This window comes from Hyaena hyaena, unplaced genomic scaffold (genome assembly GCF_003009895.1).
Source record: "Hyaena hyaena isolate Hyena2069 unplaced genomic scaffold, ASM300989v1 scaffold_27, whole genome shotgun sequence".
Taxonomy (NCBI): domain Eukaryota; kingdom Metazoa; phylum Chordata; class Mammalia; order Carnivora; family Hyaenidae; genus Hyaena; species Hyaena hyaena.
This window is the reverse complement of record NW_024080659.1, coordinates 919,313-944,504: the sequence shown is the minus strand read 5'-3', so window position 1 is coordinate 944,504 and position 25,192 is coordinate 919,313. Positions and strand designations below refer to the sequence as shown.

Here is a 25,192-nt window from a genome sequence, read left to right as displayed (position 1 = left end):
GCTCAGCCTCACAGATGCTGTTTGTTACCTTATGACCAAACACACAGGAAAGGAAATCATTTGTAACCATTGTTAACCTCGACAACATAAAAACAAGGCTTGGGCTGGCAGGCCGTGGGTGGTGGGAGAGCTGGGAAGCTGGGGTGGGGGGAGTTGGGGGAGGTGCGCACACGTCCCCCCAACCCCCAGCGCGTTGCCCAGACTGTCCACGGGCAGACCAGACAGGCTGATGGCTACGAGTGACTTGCCTGAGCCCAGGGCTCGCCTGCTGAAAATACATCCCACCCTGGGACCACCCGGATTCAGTCAGCCCGTGGCAGGGCCCAGGCATAAAGTCTCGAAGGCCACCCCAAGGAACAGAAAAGTGTAATTCAATTAGCAAAGAGCTTGGCAGAGGGCAGCTGTGCAGGGGGTCAGCCTGTGTGCAGGGGTGGGTGCCTGCCTCAGAGCTGGCCTCACTCCTGTGAGGTGTGGGTTTTAAGGGGGGTCCAGCTTCCTGTTTGTTTCACGAAGTTCCTTTCTGAGGTTCCGACGCTTCAAAAACATGAGCATGTGTTACTGTTGTAACAAAGAGTTCTGCCTTTGAAAAAAGCCAGGAAAGAGGCAGCCCAAACTAGCTACCTCACCCCTGCTTGCTTCCGTGGGGGAGTGAGGGCTCACAGGGGTGGGCAGGTGCATAGGCTTTTGGGGGACATCCATTTGGGGAATGAATGACCCAAGCGCTCAGGGCTTAACTCTGCTGACTTAGGACAAGTCTCGTGACCTGGCATCTGTGAGGTGGGGTGATGTGCCCGGAAGGCATCAGGAACCGTGGCTCAGAACCCAGGCTGGGCCCAGTGCCTGCCACTGGCACTTATCAGCTGGAGCAGGCTGGGGGCCCGATGTCAGTGCCAACCTTGACATCTGCCCTGGGATGGGGGAGGGACGCACTATCCAGGCTGGGTCCCACCCACTGGGTCTCCCTAAGGAGAGCTGGGTTCCAATCCTTGACCCTGCGGCCCTTGAACCTCTGCTCACAAAGCCTACCCAGAACTCGAGGCCCCCTTGACTCTGGCCCCCTGGTATGGGCCATCAAGAAGGAGCCAGAAGCCATCCTACTGCAGAGCCTAGCTGCCCACAGTGCACCTTCACAGGAGGCAGAGGGAGGGCCCTTCATCTGGGGGTGACACGAGCCCCTGCTGTGACCAGCCCCTACCCTTGATCCTTGTCTGGTCCCTTTCTGCAGTGAAAGTCCTGCCCCACTGTCCCCAGCAGCCCTGTGTGCGGCTCATTTCTTTCTCACCTGAGATGGGGAGGGCAGGGTCAAGAGCGGTGGGGGACCCAGTCCAGCTGGCCTGTCGCATAATTCCTGCCTAAAGGACACCAAGAATCAGAGCCAAGTGCTGAGCCCGTGGGTGCTCATCATGTGATATGTGCCTTTGAACCACCTCATCAATAGGAGACACAAGGCCTGGGGACAGGTGTGGAGGGGGTGGGGCATACTCGGAGAAACGGGGCACAGATGTCCCACAGCCGGGGACAGAGCCACAGGAGGGGTACAGTCAGTGCTTAAGAGCCAGGACTGCCCATTCCCTGGTTTAAGCTCCAACCCTGCAGTTACTAGTCATGGGCAAGTCATGCCCCCTGCCTCAGTTTCTCCATCTGTAAAATATAGAGAGTAATAGCTCCTACTCCTTAAACGTTGCCAGAAGCAAGGACTTGTAATAGTGTGGGGCACACGTAAACCCTCTTCTGGGATCACTCTGCAGAGGGTGTGGGGCTCAGTTGGAACTCTTGTCATAGAGGCGCTGGATAAGGTGAACTTGCAGCCCACAGGCCCCATGCAAAGAGCAGAGGGCTGCAGCTGGCGCCCCTGACACTCACAGCCTGGGGTACCCTGGCCCTTGTGGATAGGTGGGTAGCACCAGCTAATGGCTCCCTGGCTCTCTCCCAAATTAGACGCAGCCCAAGCAAAACACAGCACGGCCTCTCCCATGGGCTCCAGGCCCATCAGTGGATCCACCTGGTTACTGATCAACCTGCGGCCTGCTGGGTTTGCTCCTGCGTCCCCCTCCTCCCAGCCCTGCGAGCTCATGGGTCATTTACTGTTGTTATTACCAAGTTTCCTGCCCCCTAAACTGCTTGTACTTTCTCATCCACAATCAGAACCAGAACCATCTTCCAGAAGAGGAACCCTAGACTCAAAGAAGACGAGAGGCTGCTGTGTGCCCAGGGCCTTCTCACTTGCCCACTCTGTGTCTTGGAGGCCCAGCTCCCCCAGCTCTAAAACGGGAATGTTTGCCCAAGAGACTCCCAAGGCACAGAATGCTGTGGGGGAAGGAGAAAGGGACATGGGCCTAGACTTGACCAAGGAAGAGCAAGTCTCTGGTCCTTTAGGTCCACCCAGGAAAAGGATGGGGTCTGCCCCCGCCTGAAAATCCCTGCCCGGCTTCAGAACGTCCCTGGCTGGGCAAAAGGAGACGCTGAAGCCCGCAGCAGAGCACGGGGCGGTGAACGGCTGGTGTCGGATCCTGGCCTGGAGCCCCGAGGCCCGCACCTCCGCAGACCCCCACCCTGCCCCTAGCCCCCCACTCCAGCCCAGGGAGCGGTGCCTGCCACCTCTCTGCTGCGCCGGCGGGGTCTCTGCTGCCCTCTGGCGGCCAGAGCGCGAGACGCCAGCCTCGGCGCTAACGCTGCTTCCCGGGAACACGCGCGCGCCCGCGGACGGGAAGGGGGCTGCGTCGAGGGTTCGTTCTCCGTATGGTAGAGAGAAAGTAGGTATGCAAGGCCCCGCGCAAGGGACCCAGCGCTGCTAAGCGCCTGCGATTACGCCGCTGCTATGACTGGATTGCTATTGTTATTCTCTGGGTAAACTGAGGCCCAAAGAGAGTGAGTGGGAGTGTGCACGTGCGGGGATGTGGACGTGCGGGGGTGTGTGTGCGTGTTTCGGGTGGGATCCTTGCCGCAAGCCACGAAGGGTCAGAGGCACAGCCGGGATTACAGACCCGACGTCCTTGCGGCTGCTGAGCCCCGTGCAGGGGAAAAAGGGGTCCGCGCGCCTTTAGCCCCAGGGGGGCCTGGGATTCAGTTTCTCCCCGCGCGCAGCGGGCGGCAGCGGACAGAGGCCCGCGGAGGTCGCGGGAGGGGCGGCGGGGGCTCGCGGGGCGTGACGCACAGAGGCTGGGAGGGCGCGGGGCGGGGCGGCCACGCAGGCTGCATATAAGCGCGGCCTCCGGGCGCGGAGACCCAGAGCGAGCCACTTTGCCCCAGAGCCGGAGCTGAGCTCGAGCGGGAGCCCAGCCCCAGCCCAGCCCCAGCCCAGCCCCAGCCCAGCCGATACCCCAGCGCGAGCGGAGCACAGCCGTCCAGCCGCTCAGCCCCGCGCCCCCGGCCGCCCTCCGTACTTCTCTCGGCTCTGCGATCGCCCCCGCGGCCCCTGCGCCCAATGAAACTGGCCGCGATGATCAAGAAGATGTGCCCGAGTGACTCGGAGCTGAGTATCCCTGCCAAGAACTGTTACCGCATGGTCATCCTCGGCTCGTCCAAGGTGGGCAAGACGGCCATCGTGTCGCGCTTCCTCACGGGCCGCTTCGAGGACGCCTACACGCCCACCATCGAGGACTTTCACCGCAAGTTCTACTCCATCCGCGGCGAGGTCTACCAGCTGGACATCCTTGATACGTCCGGCAACCACCCGTTTCCCGCCATGCGGCGCCTCTCCATCCTCACTGGTGAGCGCGGGGCCGGTTCGGGCGGCGGCGGGGATGGGGTCGGGGGGAGGTAGCTGTGCCACCGGGAGGGCGGCGACCCCTGATCCGAGAGCGCCGGCCTGGGGCGAGGGCCGTTCCGCCGCCCCGCGCCACGTTGAGCGCGGAGAGGTCCGGACGTCCCGCGCGCGGGCGCTGGGGCGGCCCCCCTTGGTGGCCCAACTTCAGCCGTTCGCTCGGCCGCCCCCTCACCGTCGCCTTTTCGGCTCTCCGTGTTCCTCGTAGGAGACGTTTTCATCCTGGTGTTCAGCCTGGACAACCGCGACTCCTTCGAGGAGGTGCAGAGGCTCAAGCAGCAGATTCTCGACACCAAGTCCTGCCTCAAGAACAAAACCAAGGAGGACGTGGACGTGCCGCTGGTCATCTGCGGCAACAAGGGTGATCGGGACTTCTACCGCGAGGTGGAGCCGCGCGAGATCGAGCGGCTGGTGGGCGACGACCCCCAGCGCTGCGCCTACTTCGAGATCTCGGCCAAGAAGAACAGCAGCCTGGACCAGATGTTCCGGGCGCTCTTTGCCATGGCCAAGCTGCCGAGCGAGATGAGCCCGGACCTGCACCGCAAGGTGTCGGTGCAGTACTGCGACGTGCTGCACAAGAAGGCGCTGCGCAACAAGAAGCTGTTGCGAGCCAGCAGCGGCGGCGGCGACCCCGGCGACGCCTTCGGCATCGTGGCGCCCTTCGCCCGCCGGCCCAGCGTGCACAGCGACCTCCTGTACATCCGCGAGAAGGCCAGCGGCGGCGGCCATGCCAAGGACAAGGAGCGCTGCGTCATCAGCTAGGAGCCCCCTGCCCCCAGACCCCCGCGTCCGTGACTGAACCGAGGAGGACCTTTCTGTTTCAAAGTCACCCCGGGCCAGTCCCTGCGCCCCGGCCGGCCGCGTGCGTGGGGACTAGCGTCTTCCCTCCCCGGGCCCCTGGCCGAGCACACTGGGGAGGCAATAACCAAAAAGGGACAGTCATTTGTTCTGGAAGAAAAGAACTGGCCAAGATTGGGACTTCTCCCCACCCCCCTCATCCCCAGTGGCGCCTGCCACCCCCAGACGGGGGCACAGGCCGGCAGAGGGCGAATTTGTCTTGTTTCTGACAAAGACAAGAGTGGGGAAGTGAGTTAATCAGCCTCTGTTGGGCTTTGAGAAACCTGTCTTGCCCCCTGGAGGGTCAGGACAGGACATGGGCATTATCTGATTCTGGGGTGCCGTGACTGCTGAAAGCTAGAGGCTACTGAAAGCCTCTGCCCTCCAGAAACTAAGGGGGTGCAGGGGGTTCGGGTCAGATCGTAGCCAAGTGACTTGTTTACATGAGCGTGTGAAATTGCACAAAGGAAAACAAAACACACACCTTGCACTTTAATAGTTCTGATGTCGTCATGGACACGAACAAAATCTTACCCAGCTGTTTGTACTGTGTGTGATAGTCTTTAAAGTTATTGTTACTGTTTTTTGTAATTGAAAATAAAACCGTTTAAAACAAAGCCATGCTTACTTTCCTTTTAGAAATGACTGGAAGGCAGAAGGGAGGGATGGGTTTTTACTTCTGTGGCATCAGACTCCCCTTGCCCAGACTGGAAATGACCCTGGCGTTTTGAAAACCGCTTCCCCCCCCCCCCCCCCGGCCCCATGGGAGGAGAGGCTGCAGTTGATGGGGCCAAAACGCTTCTATCTGGGAATGGCTCCTGCAAAAGCCAGGACAGTGAAGGGGTTCAGGTCCGTGCTGGAGCTGCCACCACAAAGGGCCTCTGGGGCGGGTCCCAGCTGTTTTGTCCTTGACTCTCTACAGGCCCAGGGCAGTGAAAGGGCCTCCGACCTGCAACCCGCAGTTGGCATGAGGTGTCACAGGGCCTCTGCTTCCACAAAGGAAATAAGCCTTGAGAGACTCCCGTGGTGTCAGGCGGGTGCAAGCCCCTTGCCCCCAGGTCGTCTCCAGGGCCTGCCACATGGCCGTCTAGAGGCGGTTGGAGATGCCCTGGCCAAGCACGCCCCTCCGGCCCCGGAAGCAGGTTCCTGCCAGCGCCTTCTCTGCCTCACTGTCTCGTCTTGGCAGCTGAGGATGCCCGTTCCTGACTCGGGACCCAGCTCTCCTGCCACTTGTAACTGCTGGCGTGGGGCAAGTGACACCTGCCAAGCCCCAAGTTCTCGCCCCCGAGCTAGAGAACACCCTCTGCATTGGGGGGCCCGTGAGGAGTGAGATGTTTGCAAAGCACTCGGCACGGTGCCTGCCACCCAGTAACGCAAATAACTGGTGGCTGCAAGAGGTGCTCAGCCCTGGGAGGGGCGCTCAGTACCGTCCCAGGGCACGGTTTCAGCCCTGCTCTGGTGACGGTGGCCCCCTGCCGGATGTCCCACCAGGCCGGCCGCGTCCTCGGGGCCGGATGCCGCTCCTTAGGGAAGTTACTCTGTTTCTGCGCTGGTTGTGTCGTGTGTGCACCGAGCAGGACGGGGCGCAGGGCTGAGCTCTTCCCATTTGTTCTCTCCTCTAAGCAAAATGAACATCTTGCTCTCAACTATGAAAGACCGGCCTCCTATAATGAATGTCCCAGTACAAAAACCAAGATGTCCTGAGAGCAGAATACAAGTTCTTTTAATTATACTCTTGAAAAATGTCCCAAGTCAAACCCCTGGAATACAGGAAAGGTTCTGTGTCTGCCCCTGAAAAGCCCTTGTCTGTCTCCGCCTGGCACGAGGGCCCGGTGGTCTTGTTCCATGTGCTTCGTGCTTCATGATATGTGGTCAGAGCCTTAAAACTGGCCCATACGCTGCTCTGAGATCTCGCGGAAATAACTGATTCAGTTAAATACAGTCTCCAGGGGGAACTGGTCTAATAGGTGACTACTGCCCGCTTCATTTCAGAGCCTGCTCTTCTGCCCAAAGCCACTGAAACCTGACCCCCTTCACACACAACACAAATGGAGCTGCTGCTAAAAATGTCCTCGACCACTATCCCCGCCACCGAGGCCATCGGCAGGCGTCTGTGAAGCCCGACTTGGTCGGCACGGGTTATGTGCCCATTTCTAGACCTACGTCTCCCCTCATCTCTGACAGTCAAGGGAAGAAGCCACAAACGGGGTCCCACCTGGTACACATGAGGGGTGTTATGAACATTTGGAAGCAGAACCAGGCTGTACAGCTTCCAGGTGTAGGCCATCACCGCTCCTTGAGAACAATCCAGCACACACCCCTCACACCGGGCTGAGGGGTGATCAGAGCCGTCCCTCAGAGCTGCCCTTCTCTGGACAAAGAGCCCATCGTGACTGCCTCTGTCTGCGGTGCAGCGAACACATGGCTGCCTCTGCAGGGAGCAGGCGGGGGCGGGGGTGGGGTGGGGGACTGAGATTTTAAACCAGGGCCACAGGAATCCGAAATGCTGGAAGAGGCAAGGCCCGCTCACCCGGAGCCCTGTGAGCCTGTGTGGAAACGACACTACCCTCCGGCCCTGTGGGTCCCACTGTGGGCTCTGAAGTGGTCTGATCCTTCTGGAGCATGAAATGACCGAAGGGGACAGGAGACAAAGGGAGCTAAAAGTAACAACACGTAGGTGGCAGAGAACCTGGAGACGGGGGCTGCCTGGCAGGCAGGGCTCTGGGTCCACACCTCCAAAGACAGTTACATTCACTGGCTCAAACATAAAAGGAAACAAGCTATTCCGGGGGGAGGGGGGGCGGGACGAGGGAGGAAGTCGCCCTGCTGTCTCTCAACACAGCAGTCATGTGTCACGGGTTCTTCTACCGCTTTAAACCTGCGCTGTAGGAGCACAGCCCCCGTTTCTCCGGTGAATTCGAGGCAAACGTTTCGTGACACTGCTGTGAACAGAACAGCGTGTCCCTGGCATACTGCGCATACCCACGGTGGGAGAGGAGGGAGGGAGGAAGCAAAGAGGGGCCACCTCCTTGCCTGCTGCACCCCACAGACCTGCCCGCGGAGTCCTGAACTCACGGCGGATGGCCCCTCCCCAGAGGCCAGGGTAGAATCCTCTACCCACTGGCCAGCCTCCAGGAGCAGTCTTCCTTCCACCAGCAGGCACTCGAGTTATTACGCATCTCCACATGAGGCTATACACTCTACAAGGAGGCCCAACACAGCCAAGCTTGCGCACTGGCTCCTCACACTAGTCAATGCCAAGTTCAGCTACCGCAGCAGTGACACCAGGCCTTCCCCTGCCTCTCTATTACAGAGTTTTCCAGCTAGAGTCCAAAAGAGCTACGCCCCAAGGCGGTGGTGGGGAAGACAGTAGGGCCCTGTGCCTGCCCACTGCTTTCTCGGGCATTCCAGGAAGCCAGCCTCATCTACTCCTTGGGAATCTCAAACATGCAGAGGCTCTTGTACTTCTGCAGAAGTTCGTTCTTGGTCCTGACTTGCTCTCGGAGGCTCTGCAGCTGCTGCTGCTGCTGCTCGGGACTCAGGTGGATGCCGGGCATGGTGCTGATGACCTTCCGCATCTCCTGGAACTTGGTTTTGAGGGCGTTCAGGTCCTGGTGGATGTCTGGGCTGTCCTTGTCCATACTGCAGAGGGGAGGAGGCAGAGGGCGGTCATTAGCATTCACGGCTCAGACTGCGGCCCTGCCTGGCTTCCCTCCTCAGTACCTACAGAGGTGTACCTCCTCCTGCGTCATCTTTTAGAACGCCTTCTTTTCTATGTCCCCTAACTAGCTGTGCACCCTCAGAGGACAGGGACCGGCTGCCACCTCACAACGCGCTCAAACATAAAAGGAAACAAACTATTTTGGGGGGGCGGGTGGAGGGAGGAAGCCACCCTGTAGTCTTTCAAAACAATATTCATTGTCTCACGGCTTTCTTTTACTGTTTTAGGGACAGTAGCTCACTGACGGCACCCCTGCACCTAGCACTGCCATCGCAGCCCGTCTCAGCGTGCCCGCAAAATTAGATGCTGACACTCCATTAGCTCCGAGGGCAGGGGCTGGGTCTGCCTTGTTCAGAGCCGTATCTCCAGCCCCCGGGTGCTGTGGGCACTCAAGTAGCATTTGTTGCAAGAATGAATGCACACATCATTACCAATACCAGGTGACAAAGGGCAAACAAAACTTGCTGAAATATTACATTTCTTCGAATCTGAGACATTTCCAGGCCAATCAGGGAACTTTATCAGCTAGCAAGAGCTAATTTTAGCTGATGTTTTGATGCTTGAACCTGTTAACATAAGCACTAATTTCCACGGAGCTATTCATACATTTTAAATTAGTTACAAGCTATTGGAAAATTTTCAGCAGGTACCAAGTCTCTCCTACCAATCATGTAAATTCCTTGCCTTCAGGTCAAGCTCATTTTAAAGTCAGGATCATTCACTTCATCTCACAGCTATGATTAGCTGCCCAGAGATCCATGTTCCCCTTGTCACTGCTAAATTAAAAACAACAGGAACAAAACCTTCACCTAACATCAAAGAAACAGCCTGCCAGTTGCTCCTATACATGTTTTAAAAGTTAGTGAGTAGATGAGCTTTTGAAAACAGTTGGGACTAAAACTAAAAGCCAACTCAGTAGGTTGTTCTAAAAGTCACCCTTTGAGGGGTAGGAGGGAGAAAGCTGTCAATGATCATTTTTTTTTTTTTAATAAGCATCCATCCCTGATGGGAAATTTCAACCCAGATGGTGCTAATTCATGTTTATTATTCATCACGTCTCTGCTTACGCAGACAGAATATCCATCTTCCCTGGCGATCCCGTTGGTTATGCTCACACCCGGCAAATGAGACAGCCCTGTTCACTATTTATCAAGAGCTCTAACTCAGAGGCAAGAGATGGAGAATTGCTCATTCTAGGGAATGTTAACCAGCCAACCATTTCATTTTATCATTTGATGCCCTGACTTTAAATATATAGTTAATGGGGGGCGCTAGGGTGGCTCAGTCAGTTAAGTGTCCGACTTTGGCTCTGGTCATGATCCCACGGCTCATGAGTTCAAGCCCCACTCAAGTCAGGCTGCTTTGAAGTCTGTGTCTCCCTCTCGTTCTGCCCCTCCACAGCTCATGCTCTGTCTCTCTCTCTCTCTCAAAACTAAACAAACATCAAAAAAGTTTTTTTTCAAATATACAGTTAATGGTATACCTTATCCCAGTTTCTAGGGAGGAGTAATTGGTATTCATGAGAATTGTAAATCATTTAGAAGGAAGCAAAGAGGGGGCATCTTTTATTTTAATCATTTTAGATCTCAGCTCAAATCTACAACTCTGGATGGAAACCATCTGGACCTCTGAAATCATTATACTCGGGTGGCATATGTGTTAACACATGGTTACAAATGTAAGTCCTAAGGAAATTTTGAAATTAAAAAATATTGTTTTAAGAAAACCGATAGAGGGGCACCTGAGTGGCTCAGTCGGTTAAGAATCCGACTTTGGCTCAGGTCATGATCTCATGGTTCATGGGTTTGAGCCCTGCATCGGGCTCTGTGCTGACAGCTAGCTCAGAGCCTGGAGCCTGCTTCAGATTCTGTGTCTTACTCTCTCTCTGATCCTCCCCTGCTCACGCTGTCTCTCTCTCTCTCTCTCTCAAAAATAAATAAAACATTAAAAAACAACAACAACTGATGGATATCATGAGTCTGAAAAGACCCAGAAAAAGCAAACAAAGGAAAATACAAAAAATAAGAATTTGCACGGAAACTATGATAGAGTTCAAGTCTGGAAGCAAACATAACCAGCTCGATTCTGAAAGGAAAAGTGGGCCAGGCTTAGGGTGCTCACTTCTGAAAACCCCCAAACCTCAAGGGCTGACCATAGTTTTTACTTGGTGCGCTTTTGGTCAAGGAACCCCATCAAGGCTTGCCTGGAGGGAAGCTACGGGGAAAGGGGGCATGGAGCCTACAGCAAAGGCCCAGCCGGCCAGCCTCTCAGCTGCCCTACTTGCTGAAGGTGAATAGCATGGAGCTCCTGGGGTGAGGAAAACACTCTATTCAGGAACTGGCTGGAACCAAGCGAGAACCTGCTAGGCCAGGATGACTGTGAAATACTTGAGCCAAAAGAAAAGAGACAGGCCCAAATACTGAGCGAATAAAGGCTGAAAGCTCCAAATGGGCCTGCCTTTGTGTTCAACATTACTCATCAGCCAACTTTAGAAGGGGGGGGGAGAGGAGGAGAGACTAGGTCAGGCCGAAAAGCCTGAAAATCGTACAAATAAGGGCCAGGTGAGGGCACTTTGGTCCCAATTACAGGAGTTTTAAAACGGTGGACAAAAATACTACTGCTCTCCCTCTCTCTCTGACCCTCCCCTGCTCACGCTGTCTCTCTCTCGTAGAAAAAAAAAACTACTACTGCTGTGGCTTGACCGACAGGCCACTTCTCAGTCTTCCGTGCACATCCGGGGCGATACCCAGCCGTATGTGTGCACAGACATCCCGTATGTGTGTCAGCAGCCTCGAGGCAAACATCACAGCTTCGGAGGGTGGGTCTAGGGACGGTGCTTGGTCTAAGTCCGGTGCTAAGTACAGCGCAGCTTCATTTTGAGTACAGGTGCTTCGGGATGTGAAGATGCCAACTGGCATCAACAGGGCAAGGGTGTCTGCTGGTAACTTAGAAGCAAAGGGAACCCAGCAGGTCACTGAGGCCGACCTCCTCCCAAACCTGAGACCACGCGGTAGCATGACGCCCATTTCTTCCTCCTCAAAGTGTCCGTGACCCCCAGTGCCACGGCCCCACTGCCCTAGCCGAACCACCCTGGGACCAGTGCTTCTCACCCTCTCCTTTCATGCTGACTTCAGCAACTGGAGTCTTTCTAAAACATCGGTGGTGCTGGTGGCGGGAGAGGGGAAGCTGTTGTTTTTACCTAACAGATGCTGGAGGGAAAGCCAGGTAAAAATAACAGACTCCAAGGCTTAGAAAAGGAAGGTCCCTCCAATCTGTGTTCTGGAGATAACCTCTGTTAACATGGAGTAGGTACTGCTTCAGTACAGTCACAAATACATAGGTACTTTTTTGTTGCTTGCTTTGACAAAAATATGACCATTCTTGCTTTTTTTTCACTTAAGTTGCACCCTGGATGTCTTTCCGTGTTACCACATGTACGATTATGCAGCGGAACTAGTTGGCTATTGATGGGTGTCTGGATGACTGTAACTTCACCACTTGCAATCAGAATGGCAACAGACCTTTTGTACCTATATCCGTAGGTACTTGTGCACGTATTTTGATAACATGATTTCTCAGAAGTGAATTTCTAGGTTGAAGTTTATGTACATAAACATTTTTGACCAACTGCCAAAATGTCCTCCAATAGCACTGTACTGTGACAGGGGACACAACACTTGTCCCTCACACTCCCAATGATGCTGACTATTGCACAGCCGGCAGCCGTGGGTATTTTCTCTGCTCCAGCTCTGCCAGCGCCTAAGAGGGGCTCTGAACCTCCTACCCGTACTTTCATCTGCCCACAGAGTGACATGTGGGAAATATACCCCTTAGGGAGGGGCAACAAAAGGTTCTGCTGTTAAAAGAAGTTTGAAAAAAACCGCCCTGCAGAATAGCCTAGAACACGTTCATCCGCTTCGGCCTCTCCAGCTGCCAACAACCCCCAGCCCGCACTCCTTCCTGAATGTCAGGACCTTGTGCCAGCAGTTCCTACAGGTCTGCTCCCTGGGGTCCGGAGGGACCTGCCAATGTCCAGAGTGAAGGCAGGGCCGCCCGTGGGACGGAGGGCGCGGAGCGGGAACGCTGCGCTCCCACACGTGCGTCCGTGTGCCGCAACCGCTTGATCTGCACCCGGCCTCCAGTCCTGCACACTCCTCCTCCTCTCGCCGGCACCGATTTCCAGGCCCTCCCAGACCCTTCTGGACCTGGGTCCTCTCCTGCCCCGGAAACCCTCTGCCCCACCTACCTCTACAAAATCCAAGTCTGAGCTCGAAATCTCCTGGACATCACCTGCCGGGCAGGGTCGCACTTGACGACGGGGCCGCTCAGGGCCAGCCACAAGGGGCCTGTCACCCTCCCGGGACCAACCTCCCACTCTTCCCTGGCCTCCGTGTAAATGCTCCCGCGTGTAAATGCACCTGCCCTGCTGGGCCACGTCGCTGCTGACCTGCGTGCCGGCCTCCCTGGAGCCTGTGCTCCAGACAGGCGCTCGCTAAGTTACGCCGAATGAACAGAGGGGAAGTGGTGGAGGAGGGAACAGGCTTGCAAGCGGACCCAGAAATAAGTCTTCCAGGCAGGACGCAGACATTCCCTATCTGGGTGATCACCCTTCTCACTGCGATTTGGCTGAAGGAGGAGTGAAGGGCAGAGGGGGCTACTGTCCCACGAGTACAGAGAAGCCCCAGGGAGTCCGTGGGGTCCTTCCACAGATTTCTCCCCGGACCCGGGGGCCGCTTCCTGCCCGACCGGAGGCCGAGCCTCAGCTGGCCGGGAGGGCTGCTCAGATGAAAATAGATCTTGCACAGGAAGAAGCAGGTCGGTAACACCCTGTATCCACAAAAGCGGTCTTGCCTGGGCTCGGAGGTCTTGGTGACCTGCCTCGACAACAAAGGGACCTGTTCTCAGCGATATGGCCCCAGCTCGAGAGGTTAAGGACAACGCTGTGTTCTCGTCACTTGAACTACTTCTGCGCTGTCACAGATGTTCTTCTTTACCTACCCAGCAGCCAGGAACATTCTGAGGAACTAAAAGATTCAACTAAAAAAATGTTTAAGTGCCCATGTTGATAGAATACTTTTACGAGTTGAGCCACAGCCACCAGGAAAGGCACTGACGATTGCAATTCAGAATTCCTAGGCTGGGACACTGGGTTCCAGACTTAGATTAGATCTGGCAAGTTTGAGGGGGAAAAGAAATGACCTTTCCCTGGTCCAACGAGCCTTACTTTATTCCTCCTTTGCTCTACATGTACTTCTATAATGTGATTTCTATACCTAGCAGGAAAGGTCTCCAAGAGTTGGGAGCACCAACATTTCTTACCGGCATAAAAATGACATTTCTCTTTCCCCTTTCCTCATTCTTTAAAATTAACACAAATGTCTAGTTTTAATTATTCATTCACCCACAGCAGAGCACGGGAGGGCCTTCAGTCTGTGAAGCCTAGCTCGGGCGCCAGGCAGGGCGCATCCCAGCAGGAAGACAAGAACCGGGAGTTCCCCCTACCCCCCACCCCCCGCTGTGGGAGGTGGCCCCTGAGCAGGCCCATTAGCACATGTGGCATTTCCCTGGGCAGACAGGGCAGGAGGGCATTTCTGCGAGGGGCTGGAGTGTGCACAAGCCTGGAGGACTCTGCGTGCCCGGAGGCACCAGCATCACGATGGCTCACTCTGGGGCTCTGGGCTCCCTGTTGCGAGGTCCAGGCAGGCCTCTCAAGATGGTCTCCATGGAGCCCTGATGGAGTGCTACCAGCTGGGAAGGACAGTATGGGAAGAGGAGGGAGCCCTAGAGACTTTTGAGCAGAAAAAAATTAAACTGATAACACGTACAGGATGAGTTAGAGAGAGGAGATGATAAAGGTAAAGGGACTAATTAAGAAGAAACTAAATACGATCCATGGGGCGCCTGGGCAGCTCAGTTGGTCAAATGTCCGACTTCGGTTCAGGTCATGCTCTCATGGTTTGTGATGTCGAGCCCCACGTCGGGCTCTGTGTTGACAGCTCAGAGCCTGGAGCCTGCTTCAGATTCTGTGTCTCCCTGTCTCTCTGCCCCTCCCCTGCTCGTGCTCTGTCTCTCTCTCTAAAAATAAATAATAAACAGTAAAAGAAAATTCAAGAAGTGACTATAAGATCCAAAAATGAGGTTGGAAGACGTGGTCCACAAGTGTTATCAATAGACTTGGAGGTAAAAGGTCAGATTGAAGCCTAAATGTTCCACAAACCAAATCTCAGCATCTCCCAGCATCTCAGACCGGCTACAGGAAGCAGGCCGGGAAAGGTCAAGGTGCTATGGGTAAATGTTGCCAAGAAAGGAAAGCAGGAAGAGCAGCGTGGAGAGATCATTAAATGCGCCATGAAGACTTAAGAAGTAAAACACTTTGCTGCTGGAGAACAGAATGTCCAGAAGTAGATCATAAAACATGTGGAGATTCAGTGTATGATAAAGGCGGTGACTCAAGCAGAGGAAACAATGAATATTGAGTAAGAGCAGTGGGAAGACGCAGCTCATGGAGAAAAGGGAGGGCCCCTTTTTTCCAATCAAAATAAATTCCAGAAGCTTCAGAGAACTGAAAGTAAAAAATGAAACCAGAAAAGTCCTAGGAAAAAGCGATCAATATTTATCATTTTATCAGAGTAGGAAGGCCTTTCCAGCGAAGACCAAAATTCAGAAGCCATAAAGGTAAAGCTTAACAAATCCGCTTACATAAAATATGATTCCGAATGACCAAAACACACAAACAAACAAAACCCAGGAACAAAGGCAAAGAAAATCAACTTGGGGGAAGTATTTATAATACACTTGACAGACAAAGGCATACCTTCCTCACTGTACAAAGACTTCATTAAAAGAGAAATGACCTAACAGAAGATGGGCAGTTTGCAGGGAAAAAATACAAATGACACAAGACATTGTATTATGAAAGATGCTTTATGTGATAAAACAAGACACAGATCGTTATCTCTCTGACCTATATCAGATTAGCTCCAGTTAAAAAGTTTGATGGTGACGGCAGGGATAGGAGAAAAGACACAAATGCGCGGCTGGTAAAGCCTACACTGGTGGAGTCTTTCTGAATTTGCTCATAGTGACATATTCCTTTGCTAGAAATTTGCCCGAGACTCAAGAGTTTCCAAGATGGCAGTCACAAAGAGGGTCAGTGCAGCGCAGGCTGCAACAGCAAAATGCCAGAAACAAGAGAGTGTCCTTGAGCAGGGAGCTGTTGAAGGAGATGATGGCATAAGCGTGAAACGGAGGATGGTGCAGCTTGGGGACAGGGGGCGGGGGGGGGGGAGAGGCTCACTTGCCATTTTGTATCTATGGGTGCTCTTTGAATACAGCCACAGCTGAAATTTTTAATTTTTTTTACAACTGTAATTTTTAAGTTTATTTATTTATTTTGAGAAAGAGAGTGAGTGCAAGCTCGCATGCGAGTGGGGAAAGGTAAAGAGAGGGAGAGAGAGAGAAATTCCCAAGCAGGCTACATGCTGCCAGCACAGAGCCTGACGTGGGGCTCAGACTCATGAACCATGAGATCATGACCTGAGCTGAAATCGAGAGCTGACTGAGCCACCTAGGTGCCCCTACGACTGTAGTGTTTATTTTTTTTACGGAGTGCAAGTGGGTGAGGAACAGAGAGAGAGGGAGACACAGAATGCGAAGTAATAAGTTCCAGGCTCTGAGCTGTCAGCTCCGATGGGAGGAAGAGATCAAGGGCCTGTGTGACCGCGCAGGTCCTGGCCCTCATTCCCTCGGGCCAGGCCTGCCGGGACAGCGTCCTCACTGGCTCTAGGCGGAGAGGTCACCCCCATCTGGGGCACCGACCTAAGACTCCACGGGGGGAGGGCTCCCTGGCTGCCCACTCCTCAGAGGACAGAGCCTCCCTCCCCGTCCTCGGCAAGCTGGCTCTATCCGTTTCTCCAGCTATCCCACACTGCCCCGCGTTTAGGCCCCGGCCCCGCCAGGCTGCCACGGCACGTCCTTGGCCTTGCCCTACCTGCTCCGCTCCTCCTCCCCGTCATAATTCAGGATGCCTGCTGGCATCAGTCCTAGCGAGCCTTCCGGCTCCTCCAGGCTTCTCAAGGCCTCCTTGGCCTTCACGGGCCCCACCGCGGTCTGTGCCCTTCCCGCGGTAGCTTAAAGACCCAAACACACACTTCTCCAGACGTTAAAATCACATGCCAGCTTTTTTTCACGGTGATGGCATCTTTCTTCTCCCTTTGTCATTTTCCTCCAAGTGGATTTTTGCTCTTCTGTTCTGTCCCATCTTTTGCTAGGGCTTTTCTTCACATGCTTGGTGATCTTGGCTGCCCAGTCATGTACTTATGAGTAAAATACTATTTGGATTATGTGCCTAAGACACTGCTTTCACCATACTAAATGAAAGAAGAAAAAGATGTGATCCTATGATAAAGAAAATGTTGATTTTGACTTGTATCAGATGGGGAGGGGCAAGCTGAATGCTAATGGAAAAGAAGTATTTTATATAGTTAGTAAAAAGCAGGGTATGAATAAATAATGGAGAATATTAAAAAAAAAGAGCAAAACATTAAAAGGCTGAGTACAAACTCTTAGTAAATCTGATGCTTTTTTTACTTTCTTAAAACGAACTAAGTTCTTTCTTGACAAGCCCCCAGTGGGTTCTCTTTGGGGCTGATCAGACACTCCAAGACAAGGGGTGTGTGTCCTTGGCTGCCAGTCTGGAAGCCAGGTCAGCGAAGAAAGCTAGAGCTGGGTCTCAGTATTCAGTTTGTGAACTTTCTCTTAATCCCTCTTTTCACGATTGGCTCCCTTTCTCTAATTCCTGCCATGTGCTTGGTGTTCCCCAGTCCAGGGTCGCTCTGGCTTATCATTAACAATAACTCCTGGGATAAAGTAATCCTTTGTCTGCCAAGATGGATGGAGTGTAGGCACCTGTTTGCGGGGAGTGGGGAAGCGAACTATGGGATCCGAGTCTTAAACAGACTTTAATCCCTCTGGTCATCGTTCTACCTCACCTCTATTTCCAGGAGGACCCTGGAACTGCCAATTCCTGAGCTTCGGGGGGAAGCCAGGGTCAAAGGCAGCTGCTTCTGGATGCTTCTTGGGGCTGATGGACGGATGTGCCGTTGGCCATCTCTTTGGTGATAACGGTCTCCTCTCCTGTTTCTTTTGGTTTTATGCCTTAAAAAACTCCTCACCGTCCTTTCAGAGGTTACAGAGATAAACACGTGTGATCAGCTCCCCACCGTTCCCAGGACGCTGCTCTTGAGTGTACCTGACAACAGTCTTAGGACTTAAGTATGTCATCCCATTTCACAAGAGAAAAGACTCAGAGAAGCTAAGATCACCTTGCCCAAACACTATAAAGCTGTAATCTGAACCCACTGTTTGAGGTCCATTTTTGTTTAAATGTCTATTTGTGTGTGCGTGTGTGTGTGTGTGTGAGAGAGAGAGAGAGACAGAGAGAGAGAGAGAGACAGAGAGAGAGAGAGAGAGAGTGAGCGCGCATGCGTGAGCAAATGGAGGATGGTAGAGAGAGAGGGAGACACAGAATCTGATGCAGGCTCCAGGCTCTGAGCTATCAGCACAGAGGTGGATGCGGGGCCTGAACCCACAATCCATGAGATCATGACCTGAGCCGAAGCTGGAGGGTTAACCAACTTCGCCATCCAGGCGCCCCGAGGTCCACTGTTAGTATTCAGGTATTAGAGACATGAACTAAGGCCTGGAAAGGTGACCTATTTACAAAGAATACAAAGCAAGCAAACATGAGGATGCGGATCTGAATCCCAGACTACCTGACTTCAAAGCCCACGTACTTTCTAGGGTACCTTACTGCTCCATGTTTAAGGCCAGCCCAACCCAACCGCTCCACTGGGGTGCAAGAATATATGCTCAGGGGGCCAGGAAGTGTGTCTGAGACTGTGTACATCTTGTGTTTTCATTTTTCTTAAAACCAATACATTTGGGTTCATGTGGATAACCCATTTGCAATCCAGAACTGCCCTGGGATTTGGGGGTCTGCACTGTGTCTCTCTGCCATGTCGCTGCCGCCTGCAAGTGCTACTGGATGGCGCGGGCCACTGAGAACAGAACAGGGTCTGCCTCACCCCATAAGCAGACTGCTCCCACCGAGTGAAGCCAAATGATGGCAGGGTCTAATGTGAGAACGAAGGCTTGGCAGCTGTTTGAAAACTGGTGGACGCAGGAGGTCATCCCACAGCCAGTGAATGTATTCTGGCTAAGCTCAAAAGACGCTGGGCCACTGACAGACAGGACTTCCACGTTGTGGGGAGCAATTCCATCGCAGCGAAACATCCCTGAGCACCCTCATGTCCACCTGCAACAGTAACTGTTTTAATTTACCTTGTTTGGGTTTGTAATGGTTGAGTATGTTGTTAGCCTTGCTGACGCCTGGTACCATGTGGATTTAATAACATGACAGCAAAAATAATTTAGGCAAACACGGGGATCAAGAAGATTTTTGGTTGTATTTTTTTTTTTTTTTTTCCCTTACAGGGTCAGTTTGAAAACTCGGGCTGACCCGAAGGCTGGCCAAGAATGATACAGACCCCTGTGTCTGGCATCTGTAAGAACAGTCTGCAGGGCAGCTTGAATCTTTGTTTCTTTTAAAACTTCCTATCACCAGCCCTCCAATCTCTTTGAATTACCGGTCATTCCCATTCACGTCTTTTTTCCCCTTCAAACTTGCGAGCAAGGTGGGGGTGAAAAGCCGGCCTTTCTACCGTGTACACCCCACAGCACCTAGCCGTGTGCCACACGGGGTCAATGCCCCGTATCTGGTGGATGTGTTGAAAACACAGAACCAGAGTGCTACTCCTGGATCGCAGGTGACAGGGCGGAGGCTCAGGGAAGCCTGACTTGCTGGGATCACTGGGATACAAACTTGAGCAGTCTGACTGCAGAGCCTGGGCATTCAGTCTCTAAACTGGCTTCAGTTTTAGGAAGATCGCCTGGCCACCACGAGGTCTACTCGGGGCTCAACCGTCTGCAGGACTCACGGTGCGACCAGGTGTGGTCTTGGGAAAGGCCTCTTCCCCCCGGGTCCGCTTCCCCGTGGGTAAAACGGGGCTGGACCCGAGGGCACCTAGGCCTCTGAGACTCTGAAACAGGTGACGAGAGGCGAGGGGGGGAGGGGGAGAGGGGGGCGTGTCGTGGCCAGTCCTCTCTTGGGCTCTTACCATTTGATGATGTTGTGAACCAAAGGTAAAAAGGAGTAATTCTCCTCCTCCTTCACGCCGGCAGGTGACTGAGGCCTCGGCGCCGGGGACTGCTGCGGCTGAGGCGCGGCGACCGGAGGCGGCGGCTGCGAAGGCGGCAGCGGCTTTGTCTCGGGCAGCGGCGGCTCGGCCGGCGGCGGTAACGCGTCCTCGGCCTGCCGCCCGGCGGCCACCCCGGCAGAGGCCATGCCGCTCGGGACTCCGCCAGTCAGCGGGACCCCAGCGGTCAGCTCCCCCAAAGCGTCGCGGATTTTAGACGTCACCCGCAGGAGCCCGCGGGACGGAGGGCGGGACCTGGAGGAAGAATGTGCGCGTGCGCACTAGGGCGTGGGCGGGGCACCAGCGCGGGCGGGGCAACGGGCGGGGCAATGGGCGGGGTTGCTCTTGTGCCACCCGCGTTTGACGGGCCTGGGTTGGCATGGATTTGGTTGTAAGACGGGGCAGCTAAATTATTAAATAGTCAGAAATAGGTTTATTTCAGAAATAACATCTTATTCATATTCCCATGACGAAGAGAGTCCGACAGCAACTAAAGTAAGACTGAGATACATAAGGCGCCACGTGGCCCACCCTCAGAGAAAGCCTCCCAAAGAGCCAACTTGAACCACACGCAGAGGAAACCACTTACCCAGTACCTGTTAAGGGTAAAGCACTGGGCTCTACGAGCGTTAACAATCTAGAGATGAAGAACCTACACCATGCACGTACCTCCAGGGGACATGCACCAAACCCTGACCAAGCCGAAATTTATGTGTCTAAAAGCTCTGCGTGGCTAGATGGGGAAGAACTAGTAATTTAACATTGAATATGATCATCTGGATGACAGATGCAATGTTAAATGTAGGGGTAGGGGGTGAGAAGGCTGTCCTGACTTCAATACAAGGCAAAAGGGGATTGACTAATGCCAGGAGTAAATATATCCTAGAGGAAAGTCAATGGTCAGGTATTCTCTATACCTGTAGGCCAGTTCCTTAAGCCCCTAGGTCTCAGTTTCTTTACCTGCAAAATCTTTAGTTTGGGATCGTGGCAGACAACTGCTTTCTAACTTCAGATACACGGTTGACCTCCAAAGGTCTGGTTTGCCAGAGGGAGGTGACCTCTGGTGGTTTCGTAATTACATTTCTCAAAACAAGTATGATATGGGACCTGTATAATAAATTTCTGGGCACTGGGACACCCATCCGAAGCTTAGCTAGGGAGTGGGAGAGGACGTGTGCTAGGTAAGCCCCAACCTTCCTCAGTCTGCCATCAAGGGTCTTAAAGAGGCAAGCAGGCCCACATTCAGGCAGCAAGATGAGCCGTAGCACTTAAGAGCAAGGTGACTATTTCCAAGAAAGGCACTGCTGCTAATGTTTTCCGATGTGTCGGGAGAGGTTTATGGAGGCAGATCCTTGGGAAGCCAGGCTGTAGAAGGAAGTAGGAAGTTGGGGAGCGTGCTGTAGAGGCTCTTTAGTGACGGGCCTTACTACAGCATTCTTTAGCAAGAACTGTCCAGAGCGCCCCAGAGAAAGAGCAAGGGGAGGGAGGGTCTGTACGGTTTTCTTCTTGCTACGCGTGGACCTCTCCATTTCAGGGAGGAGTTTTAAGAGTCTTGGTAGAGAGCAGAGGAGAGAGGCTTGTTGGGATCAGACCAGGTGTGCTTGAAGATGGCATGGAGCCATCTTGGGAAATAATGATGGGGTAATCATAATAGTAATTACCACAGCCACTGTGGAATAAAAGTAGGTACAAGGAAGAGTCACGATTGTTATCCCACTTAATCCACCGAAAAGCTCCAGAAAGCAGATGTCCGTATCTTCATTTCTTACACGAGGACACCAAGGCTTATGATGGTTAAGATGCCGGCCCCAGAGTCACACAGCTGCCTGACACCAAACCTATGACCTTAACCAACACCTAGGAGACCTCGGGTCTCCAGTGGTTGTTTTGAAATGTTAAAGTGAAGTTTTTATTCAGAATTCAAGTGCAATCTGATACTCGTCAATAATAAACCCATGGCAATTGCACATCATCTTTTCCCTCCTGGGGTGTTTTGTAACTTAATTACAAATCTCAACTTTATTGTTGGCAGAATAATGAGGACATTTCTTTAAAAAAAAAAACACTTTGGGTATAAATAGATATGGCTAAAGAAAACAAATTGAAAACGTAGGAAGCGTGAGCGTGTAGGGTGCATTGACAGTTTGCCCTAAAAATAGTTAATATAATTAGTGGCCAAGAGTAAAGCTGACTTCCTAGCATCGTGAGCAGATGTCAGAGCAGTCTGCCTGTGCTGGCTTCATTAAAGCTGAAACTGCCACAACAAAAGTGTCTGTTCCTAACTGCTCTGCCCAGGGTCCAAAAAGGCAGATGTGCCACTGATATGTAAGGACTGTGTGTTGTCAGAGACGTCACCAAGTTCAGCTACTGGGTCATTACTTTCTTGGGCAGATTTGCCCTGTTGCTCAAAGAGCCTTCCCGGTCAAGTTGGTAGTTACAAGTCCAAGACTGTGGAGCCAGCCTGCCTGCCTCCAGGCCCAGTTCAGCCTGTGTGACTTCGGAGAAGCTACGGGACCTCATTCCATGCGGCCCTGCACCCTCTCACGAGGACGGAGTGGGGTATTACATACAAGTTACTTAGATTTTTTTTTACATTTATTTATTTTTGAGAGACGGAGAGAGATAGAGCACGAGTGGGGGAGGGGCAGAGAGAGAAGGAGACACAGAATCCGAAGCAGGTTCCAGGCTCTGAGGCAGAGCTGTCAGCACAGAGCCCGACTCAGGGCTCAAACTCACAAACCATGAGATCATGATCTGAGCCAAAGTTGGACGCTTAACCGACTGAGCCACCTATGAACCCCACAGATAAGTTACTTAGAAAAGTATCTGTGAACAGTAAATATTAGGGCTTATTATGGAGGTTGTAGGGCTTGCCCCTTCACCAATGAACAAAACCCAGGCTGATGGCAATTAAGAGGTATGAGGTAGATCAAAGCTCCCCGATGTGAATATAAGCCATAAATGCAAGCCACATATGCTGTTTTCAATTTTCTAGTAGCCACATTACAAAAAAAAACAAAAAACAAAAAGCAACCCAGGTGAAATTAATATCAGTAATATATTTATTTAAATCAATATCTCCATAATATTATTTAAACCTGTAATCAATATTAAAAAATTAGTAGAGGTATTTTACTGTTTTTCATACTGTCTGGGAAATCCACTATGTATGTTATACTTAAAGCACATCTCAATTTGAATAGCCACATTTCAAGCGCTCATTGCCAAATGCAGCCAGCGGCCTCAGAACTGGGTGGTGCAGTCCAAGAGATTAATCTCTAACAACATAGCTCATAATCATCATAGTGAGAGGGAGACAGCAAGTTGCCCAAAGGAAATACAGTGTATTACTACTTATAAATGTTGGAAACATGAAAAACAAATACTATGTACTGTCCATAGATACAAGACACATAGGTAAAAGTGTTTTAAAGAGTGCTAAAGGCTATACCTCACATTCATAGCATGGGGGATAGGCATGTAACAGCAACTTCCTGTGGAGTGTTATCTTTCTTTTATGAATTATAAGAAGACTTGAAGCAGGTAGGAGAGGTATAGATAATTGCCAAATATGGAAGCAGTCATGTGGGAGTTTGGTACATAAGAATCCTGGCTCTGCTTTGATCTGGCTGTGTGACCTTGGACAAGTCATTTCACCTTCCCATGCCTCAGTTTGCTTATCTGCAAAATAGAGTCATAACAGCACCTATTTAATTGGGCCTACTGTAATGGTTACAGGAGTTGATGTATGTACAGAGCTGTTAAAAGTGGCACATAGTAAGCACTATTAAGTTTTGGCTACTACTGCTACCTTGTTTCTTTAATTTTTCAGAAAAAAAAAAAGCCTTTATAATTATTTCTTACAAAACAAACTGTTACCACAAGAACAAATACAAAAAGCAGGCTGCATCAAAGAATGGAACTTTGAGATGCTCTAAGTGGACCTATGCCACAAATACCTATGAACGTTCTTATGATACATTTCTTCTACGTGAAGTCCAAAAATAGCCATTTCTCTGTCACACAGACATCATGGGGATTGTTAAATCGATCATGTCATTGGATGATTGAGGGCTTTTTCATCAAAGCCGTATTCTTACACATGATTCATCCTTTTCTCTCATTGCTTAGAGCCTCAGGCAAGTTGGAAAAGCTCCATGATACTTTGATTTTGTGAATTAAAAAAAAAAAAAGGCAGCAGTCATTGTCGAGGCCGCACGTAGTGCAACATACACCAGGAAGTGGCTGGCTCAGGCCACAATTCACTGCTGAAACGTCACACAAAAGCCTCTTCCTCGGTCAACGCTGCAGATGGCCTGTCTTCTCTCTCGGAACCAGATTTCATTCTTTCCTTTGTATTCTTTCCAACCATTCTCTCCTCTAAGACGCTCTGTTATGCTCAATTTCTCAAATCACTTATGTTAGTGGTTTCATTTCTTGGAAGCACTCACCTTGGGGCATTTCGGCACACGAATCCAACAGTTATTTCTTTCAGACTCAGAATTTCCTCTTCCAGTCTTTTCCTTTTAGTCCTCATTCCTTCTTATTTTTCGTCAGACTTCCCCCAGCCTTTGATAAAATAAAAAGGAGAGGAGGGGCGCCTGGGTGGCTCAGTCAGTTAAGCATCTAACTTCAGCTCAGGTCATGATCTCCCGGTTCGTTTGTGCTGTCAGTTTGTGCTGACAGCTCAGAGCCTGGAATCTGCTTCAGATCCTGTGTCTCCTTCTCTCTCTGCCCCTCCCCCCCCTCACGCTCTGTCTGTCTCTCTCTCAAAAATAAATAAACATTAAAAAAATAATAAAAACAAAAAATAAAAAAGAGAGGCAATCCATTCCCAGAACTAGATTTGTCTAAGATGGTCGTTATTATTCCAATGCCATATCGTTTCCAATCTCTTTATTAAGTCATTTTCTAATTGTTAGTTAGCCAAGGTGGGTTTTTTTCCCATCTGCCAGCAGCTTCCCCACAGCCTCAACTTTAACCTTCTGTTAATCCTTTTTAAAAAAATGCTTTTTCTCATGATGATGATGGCCTGTCCGGTTTTTCTCACCTTTCTTTCCTTTTTTTGTCCCCCACCCCCACCCCGAAGTTACTTTGTTTCCCTCATTGGATTTACTGTAAGTCTTTTGCTTCTTGGCTACTAACCCTAGATGCAAAATTATAGTTAAAAATTACTATGTCGGGTTGTCTGGTTGGCTCAGTGAGATGAGCGTCCGACCCTTGATGTCAGCTCAGGTGGTGACACCGGGGACACGGGATGGAGCCCCGCATGGTGCTCCAGACTGATGATGGAGCCTGCTTGGTAGTCTCTCTCCCTCTCCCCCTCCCTTTCCCTCTGCCCCACCCCCCTCAAAAAATGTTACAGAGTGTTACGCAACTGGAATGCTAAGGGGGCTGTGTGGCCTGTTATTCTGGCCCGTGGCTGGGCTCCCAGAGCTCCTGGGACGTGAGGAGACAGCGTGTAGCCACAGGCATTCAGAACATCCCCAAACTACAGAATGCAACAAGCTCCAAGCTGAAAACCGGAGGACGTTTGTCCCCTCGTCCCTCACCCCTCCTTGCAGCATGACTTTGAAACTGGGGATCTGCGAGCCGTGAACATTTCTTGCCAGGTCT

The 25,192-nt window shown here is 52.1% G+C and overlaps 2 protein-coding genes across 3 annotated transcripts; one reads left to right on the top strand and one right to left on the bottom strand.

Annotated features, from left to right (window-relative positions):
* The first annotated feature begins 3,221 nt into the window (after positions 1 to 3,221).
* RASD1 (ras related dexamethasone induced 1) lies at positions 3,222 to 5,217 on the top strand. Of its 2 annotated transcripts, none has more exons than XM_039227323.1 (2): positions 3,222 to 3,710; positions 4,046 to 4,128. In XM_039227323.1, exons 1-2 carry the CDS (start codon positions 3,425 to 3,427, stop codon positions 4,126 to 4,128), a joined length of 369 nt encoding a protein of 122 aa, XP_039083254.1. In that variant the 5' UTR covers positions 3,222 to 3,424. The 2 variants fall into 2 exon arrangements, with proteins under 2 accessions (XP_039083254.1, XP_039083253.1); XM_039227322.1 differs by having other exon boundaries at positions 3,229 to 3,710; positions 3,972 to 5,217.
* Positions 5,218 to 6,298: 1,081 nt separating this feature from the next.
* Positions 6,299 to 19,831, bottom strand: MED9 (mediator complex subunit 9). The gene is made up of 2 exons (XM_039227324.1): positions 19,499 to 19,831; positions 6,299 to 8,242 (listed from the first exon to the last, which is right to left on the bottom strand). The coding sequence occupies exons 1-2, from the start codon at positions 19,723 to 19,725 to the stop codon at positions 8,026 to 8,028; spliced, it is 444 nt and encodes a 147-aa protein (XP_039083255.1). The 5' UTR covers positions 19,726 to 19,831; the 3' UTR covers positions 6,299 to 8,025.
* Positions 19,832 to 25,192: the final 5,361 nt, after the last annotated feature.